Here is an 11,771-nt window from a genome sequence, read left to right as displayed (position 1 = left end):
TTTGTTTGTGGAGAAAAATGAAATACCACCTCACATCTGTAACACCCCACCAAAGATAGCAAGTATTGGTGAGGATGTGGAGAAATTAGAACCCTTTTACGCTGTTGGGATGTAAAATGGCGTAGCCACTATGGGAAACAGTATAGAGGTTCCTAAAAAATGAAAAATAGAACTACTGTATAAATCAGCAACCCTACTTTTGGGTATATATCTGAAAGAAGTGAAATCAGGATCTGGAGGAGGTATCTGCACTCCCATGTTTATTACAGCATTATTCACAATAGTGAAGATATGGAAATAACCCATATGTCCACTGACAGACAAATGGATTTAAAAAATATGAAATAGCCACATAATGGAATATCATCACCCTTATAAAAATAAGGAAATCCCATTATTTGCAGCAATATGGATGGACCTAGAAGACATTAGGCTAAGTGAAGTAAGTCACAGAAGGACAAGTAAATACTGCATGATTACACATAAAATCATCAAGTCCATAGGAGCAGAGAGTACAATGGTGGTTTCCAGGGGGGAAGAGGAAATGGGTAGTTGTTTAATGGATATAAAATTATACTTATACAGGATGAGTAAGCTTTAGAGATTTACAGAACAACAATGTACATATAGCTCACAATACAACAGGGTGCACTGACAAACTTGTTAAGAGGGTAGATCTCATGCTAAGTGTTCTTACCACACATAACATGCAGAACAAGAGGACAAATAAATCTTTGGGCGATGACAGATAATATTTATTACCTCAATTGTGGTGTTGGTATTATGGGTCAGGCATATATCCAAACTCAACAAAATGGAAACATTGACCATGTGGAATTTTTTGTATTTTAAGTATGCCTTGATAGACCTGAGGGAAAACAAGATATATCAAAATTTGTGACCTAGTTTTACTTCTTAGAAAAGTTATTTCTTTCCAAGCAGGAAGTCTAGATAATGGGGCATGATCACAATGGGGAGGAGGTGTGTCCTAAGATTCATATCCTCATGAGAGTGATCCCCTAATCCACACTCAAAAGTTCCCGGCATAAATGACCCACTATGAATGGGCCATCAGACCGAAATGCACCCTGATATTCCCAGGTCACCAAAACAAATGTGGGCGTCTAAGAACCATTATCTCCCAAGAGTACATATGATTTGCTAAGCACAATTAGATAAACACATATACCTCTAGACAGAAATCAGGTGACAGCTTTCTTTTAGGTAGCTAAAGCAAGACAAACACATTAAAGATGATTCAGGAAAAGCAGATGGGATGAGTCATGTATCAGGAAAATGAAATCATGTTATCCATCTATCTTGAAAACCTTAACCTGAAAATGAAAACTGGCTAATTTGATAATTGGCTACTATTAGGACAAACAATGAAAAGAAAAGAGTGTTGCATGTGAGACACTGGCCACCAAGCAAGGTATAAAAGGTGACCTTGGGGAAGCAGACGTTCAAAACTTCCAAAGCACCTTCCTGGAAACCCACCCAAAACCTCCACCCTCTGACACCATGGTCAACTCCTGTTGTGGCTCCGTCTGCTCTGACCAGGGCTGTGGCCAGGAGACTTGTTGCCGCCCCAGCTGCTGCCAGACCACCTGCTGCAGGACCACCTGCTGTCGCCCCAGCTGCTGTGGCTCCAGTGCTGCCGCCCCTGCGGTAGGGGTTCCAGCTGCTGGTGGCTCAGCTGCTGCCAGCTTGACTGCCGCTCCCACCTGCTTGCCAGACACCTGCTGCTCAGGGACCCACTGCTGCCGCCCCAGCTGCTGTGGTTCCAGCTGCTGCCGCCCCAGCTGCTGCATCTCTAGCTGCTGCCGGCCCTGCTGTGGGGGTTCCAGCTGCTGTGGCTCCAGCTGCTGCCAGACCACCTGCTGCCGCCCCACCTGCTGTGTGTCCAGCTGCTGCCGCCCCTGCTGTGGGGGCTCCAGCGGCTGTGGCTCGAATTGCTGTGGCACCAAGCTGCTGCCAGCCTTGCTGCCGCCCCACTGCTGCCAGATCCACCTGACTGCCGGGACCACCTGCTGCCGCCCCACCTGCTGTGTGTCCAGCTGCTGCCGCCCCAGCTGTTGCTAGACCCCCTGCCACCACCCAACCTGCTCTAGTGGCTCTTGCTGCTGCTGAGTGCCCTGACCTGCACCCTGCTGTTTTCATCAGCCAATCTCCTTCATGTCGTCCAACTGGGAGCTGAATCTGTGAGGCCAACTGTAAAACCTCAGTTCCCAGTGATTTTTCAACTGGTTGGTCTTGGAATATACCTCCCTACCGCCCACTCCCTCCTCACCTCCTTGTTACTAACTCCACCCCAAATCACTCCAAAGATTGTATTATCTGATATATGTTAACATGCCATTCTGATTGATGTATCAGCTGCTGCCAGATTTTCTAGTATGGAGATGTTTCTGAATGTCAAAATAAATTCTGAGTTTCCAGGATAAATATAAGAAATCGTGTCTCGTTCTTTTCCTTCTGCGATGGTCACCCTCAGCTGTCAGGGTCTTTACTATCTCTCTGCCACAACGAGCAGATCTATAGCAGGCGATTCTCAGGGATTTTCACATCATATCACCTCGGCGGCTTCCCACGCTTAACAGTGTAGGATGGTGGATTGCAGCAAGCACCTGGAACTCTGCGGAGGGCTCAGTCTACGTGAAGAAACGTAAATCACAGGACAGGGCAGTAAAGGCAAGTGCCTGGGAGAAGCGCTCGAAAGGTGGCCAGTAGTTGGTGGATAAGTGCTCTAGCCTCTTTCCCCTTGAGTGGGCGTGTGAGACCAGAGGGCCTCAGTAGCACTGAACGAACCCCTGATGCCCACAAGACTCACCTGCTCTTGAAATCAACCTGGATTGGTTTCCACCCTTCCCTGGATCGCTTCACAGTATCCCTAGAGCCCTACTTGGGACCACCTCCCAGACAATCTACTTGGTCTCATTGCCTCTGTTTTTTTTCGAGCTTGACCTGAGGTCGACCGGACACCAGTGTTCCATGTCTTCAGTAACAGTGCCTTTCAAACATTAAACTATGACATGAACGGTCACTGGTGACACGTGGGCTCTCGACTTATTCTCCGCTGAACACTGAACTTTTATAGGATGTTGTTTCTTTCACAGCTTGTACACACTTGGTCTTAGACTTCCTGTGTCCAATTCCTGAAAGATCGTGTATCGCGAGGGACAGGAGACACTCCCACGAATAAAACAGCTCACCATGTTAGGAAGTGTCTCTCTCAAGGAGGCTATGCTTGAGGCGGACCGCACCAAACTGCGATTCTCACGTTGCATTCAAAACACCAGAGCCTACAACGGGTATTCCTGCGTAAGTACTGCATAAGGAAGGAGGTGCTCTCAGGAGACCCAGTGCAAAGCGGAGTCAGCACAGGGTAGTAAAAGAAGCTAAGACAAAGGGTGCTTTCAGTTCAACTCCGCCCCCGTATTCTGACCCACACATGAGGGGTGTGTACTGGGCCACAGACTTGCTCATCTTAGTGGAAAAAGCGGCTGGGCCTTTGTGCTCCTACGTCAACATCCTTTGGTGAGTGGAAAGGATGGAGAGCAAGAACTCCAGGTGTCCCCCACCCCAGAGCCTGAGACAGTTACCTGCAGATAGTGCGTGATCAGTGTGAACACGGCGTAGCCCAACATCAATACCTGGTGGATGAGGCATGTATGGCAAAGAGATCAGAATGGGATATCGTTAGTTATACCTACTCCTGTTCTGCCCATATCTACGCTTTTTCTATCTAGTAACCTTGCTCCAGGTTCGTTGCCACAGTTTCTGTTAAAAAACCTAGATGGAGTTAATGGGCAGCTTCTGCGCTCCTTTAGCTGACTTGCCTGGTATAGTGACCATGGTCTCCATTCCTGAGAGTTCTGAACCCATGTTCTGTGTCCTCTTTCAGACTACAAACTACTTGGCCCATCTGCAGTGAATTTCAGAATAGGAATTACCACGAATGTCCCTGCAGATCGCCTATTATGTAATGTGCTAAACATATTCCTTGTGGCTCCCATAGCTCCTATGTCTAGGCACTAGAAGTCCAAAAGGATAAGGTGGCAGCCGGAGGTTAATTCCACATAGAACTTTACCATGTCCCTTCCAGGTAGCTTTCCTGTCTTAGAGCCGAGACCTCTAGATGTTCACAGGCTACGATTATGGTAGAAGGTGGCACAAATTCTCCCCAGTGGATCACTGGGGTGAAGGTAGTGAGGAAATAGCCTGACTCTGCCAGCTGTGTCAGGGAACATGACTTTCCATTGGATCAATGACCTCGGCCTTTGTTCTTTATTCTTATGTTCTATTAATTCCACACACACACACACACACACACACACACACACACACACACACCTATATAAGGAATAAGGAATATAAGGAATGAAGACCTTGGTCACTGTGCCAGGCAAGTCAGCTAAGGAGCAGAGAAGCTGACCATTAACTCTCTACTTGTAGGTTTTTATAGAAACTGTGACAAACCACCTGGAGCAAGGTTAATGACAGAAATGCACAGACATGGGCAGAACCAGGGGTAGGTGTATATGTCTGTGTGTGTTTGTATGTGTGTGTGTGTGTGTGTGTGTGTGTGTGTGTGTGCGCGCGCGCGTGCACGTGCGTGTAGGCTTTTGCGTATATGAGGGTGAAACTGAGTTCACTGCCTATATCCTATTATGAGGGAAACCATGCTCTATTATCCATATTGATAGATCCCTGAGGGTCACATATCATTCTGCCCCTTTGTCATTCCAACCTTGTTGGCAATCACATAATTATACCCACATTACTTCCTACAATTAAGTCCTGCACATGACTCAGTCATTCAGAGCTATGACCATCCCCATTCTTCCTAGGGAGCACAGTTTGGTCACAGTATTCCCTACCACAACCTCCAACTTTAGACAATAGGCACTCCTCTCCCAAGATGCTGCTGACACCGGTACTTGATGAGTCCCTAATAGCGTGGTAAAGAGAGTACCCCAGACCCTCCTAGGGAATGGCTACGTGGGCTTTGTGACCTTATGACTATACCCATTTTAGCATTTCTATTTCTCTCTGCACCTTCTGATCCCTCCCTTCTCAACTGTGTGGGCCGTGGCCCTAGATAAATCTGTACTGGTTACCTACTGTTATGTAACATTACCTAAAAATTTAGTAGCTCAGAGTGACACTCAAATTTATTTTCTCTCTTTCTGTGGACCCAAAATCCAGGTACGGCCCACCCACACTCTCCATTTCATAGGGTTTCACAAGTCTGCACTCAAAGTGCTGGCTGGCACCAGGGTTTCACCTAGGTATGGTCTGGGGAAGAATCCACTTCCAAGTTCACTTATGTGGTCATTGGCAGGATTCAATTCCTCGCAGTCCACAGGAGGGAGGTCCTCACTTCCTTGCTGGTCGTCGAATGAGACTGCGCTCAGTTCTTTGCTGCAAGCATCTCTCCCACATAGCGCCTGGCTTCATCAAAGCCAGTGAGAGAGGGAGAAAGAGTTGGCATTAAAATGAAAATCACAATCATTTGTAACTCAGTCACTCGATGTTGTCCTATCCTGTGGGTAGAAGCAAGTTACTCAAGGGGAGGAAATTACATGAGACTCTGAACACCAAGAGGCTGAAATTATTGGGCCACCTTGGAGGCTTCCTACTAGAACCATTACATAATTGAGTGAAAGAATCCAAACACATATATAGTAAGATTTCCTTATATAAAATGTGAAAACATTTAAAAGCAAACTCTACTGTTTCGGGGTCATACCTAGGTTATAAAACTATAAAGAAAATAGATGAAATAGTTACTTGAGAAATCAGCACAGTAGCCATCTATAAGATAGAAGGAGAATTATGACCAAGAAAAGACATAGGAAGAGCCATCTTGAGAGCAGTGTTCTATTTCTCGACTCAAGTGTTGTGTATAGAGACGATTTGCTCCATAATGATTTTTGTATTTGTATGTTTTCCACGTTTTAGTATATGTATGTTTTCCACAATATGAAATTTTTTTGAAAACCAGGAGGAACTCAATTTCTTACTCTGTTTATGTTATTAAAAATGATGAGCTTAAATGAAAGTTGGTTACCGTACCATGAAAGTAATTGGTGATAGCTATCATAAACCTTGGTACTTTGTTAGGACAGGTCTGATCTAGTGATACCTGCATCAACATTAGCATGTGCCAAGCTAAGTGGAGGACAGAACAGAAATTATACTATATTATCATTTGTTTGGAGTTCTAGATCAAAACAATGTGACGGTGAGAAATGTATTGAGACGGCAATTGCCTCTGGTACCAGGGAGTTTACTAAATGACAAGTGGGGACTTTTTGGTCTAAGGGCATGTTCTTCTTCTTGATAAATGTGGGGATTACATGGATGTGCATCAGTTTTTGAAAACGTATCACACTGGATGAATACAGTTAGGATTTGTGCATTCCAATGTGTGTAAATTTCACCTAAAATTTATAATAAATCGTAAAAGTAAGTGAGAAATGGTGACTACAATTATCTATGAATAAAATCTATGTCTTTACTAAACTGTCATCTTGGCTAATTTGCCTAAAACACAACTCTTTACTTAAATTACACTACTATTCCCACCTTTGATGTAACTGTTTCATATTTTATTACAGTTGTGTGTGTGTGTGTGTGTGTGTGTGTGTGTGTGTGTGTGTGTAATCTTTTCAGTTAACTGTAAATACCTGGGTAGGAGACTCCACATCACATCTGTAATGCCAGTAACTGTCAATGTGTGTATCTCAACAAATCCACTCAACATACATGCTTTAAAACCTGGCAGTAATTTGAGAGAGGCACTTCCCCAATGCTAAAATGAACAGAACAAAGTAGTAGGTCTCTAAGTGTGGTCTTCCCGGATGTGTCTCAACCATATGTAATAAGTCTTTCAAACGATTTGCTGTGTGCTATGTTGGACTATCACAAAATGGAGAATAAGCAGAAACAGTAACTAAAAGAACCCGCATTGACTACAATCCATTCACATTTGAAATAGATCCAAAAACTGTTTGCTGTAGATTTGCCAGCAAAAGGTAAATCCTCAGGAGAGGAACTTGCTGAATATTCAAACTTGTCTTTTTTTTCCCCAGAATTCACGCTGAATAATTGTATTAAGAAAAAGATAAGAAACAGGGAGAAGATGGAGGCGTAGGAGTACGCTGGGCTCACCTCGTCCTGCTGATCACTTAGATTCCACCCACAACTGCCTAAATAACCCAGAAAACCACCAGAAGACTAGCAGAATGGACTCTCTGGAGCCAAGCATAGACAAGGGGCCCACGGAGGAGGGTAGGAAGGGCGGAGAGGCGGGGCGGGCTACACGGACTGGCGAGAGGTAGCCGGGGCGGTGGAGGGGAAGCCCGCCCGGCAAGGCAGAGCCCCCGAGTCTGGCTTGCAAAAGTGGAGGGGCCGGACTGCGTGAGTTCTGACAGCCAGCGGGACTTAACATCCGGCATGTTATAAGTCAACAGCTCTGCTCGGAGAGAGGGAGGGCGAGAGGACACCGGGAGGGAGAGGTGTTGAGCCCTGGAAGACAAGGGCTCAGCTCGGCGGGGAACAAAGGCGCTGGCCAGCGCCATCTCCCTCTCCCATCCCCCAGCCAAAACCCCAAAGGGAACCAGTTCACCGAACTTGCTTGCACCGCGCAAACACCCAGCGCTGTGCTTCTGTGGATCCGTCCCTCGGACGGGTCGGCCTCCCTCCCTGGTGCTGCAGGGCCCCTCCCTCAGGGGACCACCGACAGCAAAGCGAGCGGAGCCCGCCCCTCCCGCCCCTGTGCACCTTGCGGATCCACCCCGGTTAATACGCCAGATCCCATGAAAGCAGCACCACAAGCCTGGCAGTGTGCAAGTAGCCCACACAGGGGCCACTCCACTCCACGGTGAGTCCTGCCCCTGGGCGAGGGGAAGATAAGGTACACACCAGTCTGACTGTGGCCCCAGCGGTGGGCTGGGCACAGACATCTGGTCTGACTGCGGCCCCGCCCACCAACACAAGTTACTCCAGACAGCACAGGGGAAGTGCCCTGCAGTTCCGCACCACCCCAGGGACTATCCAAAATGACGAAACGGAAGAATTCTCCTCAAAAGAAACTCCAGGAAGTAGCGACAGCTAACGAATTGATCAAAAACGATTTAAGCAATATAGCGGAAAAAGAATTTAGAATAATAGTCCTAAAATTCATCGCTGGGCTTGAAAAAAGTGTAGAGGACAGCAGAGAATCTATTGCTACAGAGATCAAGGGACTAAGAAATAGTCAGGAGGAGCTAAAAAAAAATGCTATAAATGAGGTGCAAAATAAAAGGGAGGCGACCACAGCTCGGATTGAATAGGCAGAGGAGAGAACAGGTGAATTAGAAGATAAAATTATGGAAAAAGAGGAAGCTGAGAAAAAGAGATAAAAAAATCCAGGAGTATGAGGGCAGAATTAGAGAACTAAGTGATGCAATAAAACGCAACAATATCCGTATCCTAGGAATTCCAGAAGAGGAAGACAGAGAGAAAGGGGCTGAAGGTATATTTGAAGAAATCATAGCTGAGAACTTCGCTGATCTGGGGAAGGAAAAAGGCACTGAAATCCAAGAGGCACAGAGAACTCACTTCAGACGTAACTTGAATCGATCTTCTGCACGACATATCATAGTGAAACTGGCAAAACACAAGGAGAAAGAGAAAATTCTGAAAGCAGCTAGGGATAAACACGCTCTAACGTATAAAGGGAGACCGATAAGACTAGTGACAGACCTGTCTACTGAAACTTGGCAGGCCAGAAAGGAATGGCAGGAAATCTTCAATGTGATGAACGGAAAAAATATGCAGCCGAGAATCCTTTATCCGGCAAGTCTGTCATTCAGAATAGAAGGAGAAATAAACGTCTTCCCAAACAAACAAAAACTGAAGGAATTCATCACCACTAAACCAGCCCTACAAGAGATCCTAAGGGGGATTCTGTGAGTGAAATGTTCAAGGACCACAAAGTACCAGAGATATCACTACAAGCATGAAACCTACAGACATCACGATGACTCTAAACCCATATCTTTCTATAATAACACTAAATGTCAATGGACTAAATGCTCCAACCAAAAGACATAGGGTATCAGAATGGATAAAAACAACAAAACAAAACAAAACAAAACAAACCAAACCAAACAAAACAAGACCCATGTATTTGCTGTCTACAAGAGACTCACTTTAGACCTGAGGAGATCTTCAGATTGAAAGTGAGGGGATGGAGAACTATCTATCATGCTACTGGAAGTCAAAAGAAAGCTGGAGTAGCCATACTTACATCAGACAAACTAGACTTTAAATTAAAGGCCGTAACAAGAGACGAAGAAGGGCATTATATAATAAGTTCAGGGTCTATCCATCAGGAAGAGCTAACAATTATAAATGTCTATGCACTGAATAATGGGAGCCCCCAAATATATAAAACAATTAATCACAAACATAAGCAACCTTATTGAGAAGAATGTGGTCATTGCAGGGGACTTTAACACTCCACTTACAGTAATGGATAGATCATCTAGACACAGGATCAATAAAGAAACAAGGGTCCTGAATGATACAGTGGATCAGATGGACTTAACAGATATATTTAGAACTCTGCATCCCAAAGCAACAGAATATACGTTCTTCTCGAATGCACATGGAACATTCTCCAAGATAGATCACATACTGGCTCACAAAACAGCCCTTCATAAGTATAAAAGAATTGAGATCATACCATGCACACTTTCAGACCACAATGCTATGAAGCTGGAAATCAACCACAGGAAAAAGTCTGGAAAACCTCCAAAAGCATGGGGGTTAAGGAACACCCTACTAAAGAATGAATGGGTCAACCAGGCAATCAGAGAAGAAATTAAAAACTATATGGAAACCAACGAAAACGAAAATACAACAATCCAAACGCTCTGGGATACAGCGAAGGCAGTCCTGAGAGGAAAATACATCGCAATCCAGGCCTATCTCAAGAAACAAGAAAAATCCCAAATACAAAATCTAACGGCACACCTAAAGGAAATAGACGCAGAACCGCAAAGACACCCCAAACCCAGCAGAAGAAGAGAAATAATAAAGATCAGAGCGGAAATAAACAATATAGAATCTAAAAAGACTGCACAGCAGATCAATGAAACCAAGAGTTGGTTTTTTGAAAAAATAAACAAAATTGATAAACCTCCAGCCGGGCTTCTCAAAAAGAAAAGGCAGATAATCCAAATAGACAAAATCGTGAATGAAAATGGAATTATTACAACCAATCCCTCAGAAATACAAGCAATTATCAGGGAATACTATGAAAAATTACCTGCCAACACACTGGACAACCTGGAGGAAATGGACAAATTCCTAAGCACCCACACACTTCCCAAACTCAAACAGGAAGAAATAGAAAACTTGAACAGACCCATAACCAGCAAAGAAATTGAATCAGCTATCAAAAATCTCCCAACAAATAAGAGTCCAGGACCAGATGCCTACCCAGGGGAATTCTACCAGACATTCAAAGCAGAGATACCTGTCCTTCTCAACCTATTCCAAAAAATAGAAAGGGAAGGGAAACTTCCAGCATTACTTTGATTCCTAAACCAGACAGAGACCCAGCAAAAAAAGAAAACTACAGGCCAATATCCCTGATGAATATGGATGCAAAAATTGTCAATAAGATACTAGCAAATCGAATTCAACAGCACATAAAAAGAATTATTCACCATGAACCATGATCAAGTGGGATTCATTCCTGGGCTGCAGGGCTGATTTACCATTTGCAAATCAATCAATGTGATACATCCCATTGATAAAAGAAAAGATAAGAACCATGTGATCCTGTGCATCGATGCAGAAAAAGGATTTGACAAAATTCAGCATCCTTTCTTAATTAAAAACCCTCGAGAAAGTCGGGATAGAAGGAACATACCTAAACATCACAAAAGCCATCTATGAAAAGCCCACAGCTAATATCATCCTCAATGGGGAAACACTGAGAGCTTTCCCCCTGTGATCAGGAACACGACAGGGATGTCCACTCTCACCGCTGTTGTTTAACATAGTGTTGGAAGTGCTAGCATCAGCAATCAGACAACAAAAGGAAACATCAAACATCAAAATTGGCAAAGATGAAGTCAAGCCTTCACTTCTTGCAGATGACACGATATTATACATGGAAAACACGAAAGACTCCACCAAAAGTCTGCTAGAACTGATACGTGAATTCAGCAAAGTCGCAGGATACAAACTCAATGTACAGAAATCAGTTGCATTCTTATACACTAATAATGAAGCAACAGAAAGACAAATAAAGAAACTGATCCCATTCACAATTGCACCAAGAAGCATAAAATTCCTAGGAATAAACCTACACAAAGATGTAAAAGATCTGTATGCTGAAAACTATAGAAAGCTTACGAAGGAAATTGAAGAAGATATCAAGAAATGGAAAAAACATTCCTTGCTCATGGATTGAAAGAACAAATATTGTTAAAATGTCAATACTCCCCAAAGCTATGTACACATTCAATGGAATCCCAATCAAAATTGCACCAGCATTCTTCTCAAAGCTAGAACAAGCAATCCTAAAATGTGTATGGAACCACAAAAGACCCCGAATAGCCAAAGTAATCTTGAAGAAGAAGACCAAAGCGGGAGGCATCACAATGCCAGACTTTAGCCTCTACTACAAAGCTATAATCATCAAGACAGCACGGTATTGGCACAAAAACAGACACAGAGACCAATGGAATAGAATAGAAACCCCAGAA

At 44.1% G+C, this 11,771-nt stretch overlaps 1 protein-coding gene across 2 annotated transcripts; it reads left to right on the top strand.

Moving 5' to 3' along the window:
- The first annotated feature begins 1,417 nt into the window (after positions 1–1,417).
- Positions 1,418–2,413, top strand: LOC128313442 (keratin-associated protein 4-12-like). 2 transcript variants are annotated; one of them, XM_053212111.1, is made up of 2 exons: positions 1,422–1,927; positions 1,965–2,014. In XM_053212111.1, exons 1-2 carry the CDS (start codon positions 1,522–1,524, stop codon positions 2,012–2,014), a joined length of 456 nt encoding a protein of 151 aa, XP_053068086.1. In that variant the 5' UTR covers positions 1,422–1,521. The 2 variants fall into 2 exon arrangements, with proteins under 2 accessions (XP_053068085.1, XP_053068086.1); XM_053212110.1 differs by having other exon boundaries at positions 1,418–2,413.
- Positions 2,414–11,771: the final 9,358 nt, after the last annotated feature.

Source organism: Acinonyx jubatus, chromosome E1 (assembly GCF_027475565.1).
Source record: "Acinonyx jubatus isolate Ajub_Pintada_27869175 chromosome E1, VMU_Ajub_asm_v1.0, whole genome shotgun sequence".
NCBI classification, from domain to species: Eukaryota; Metazoa; Chordata; class Mammalia; order Carnivora; family Felidae; genus Acinonyx; species Acinonyx jubatus.
The sequence above is the reverse complement of the archived record's forward strand: the minus strand, read 5'-3'. Positions and strand labels throughout refer to the sequence as shown.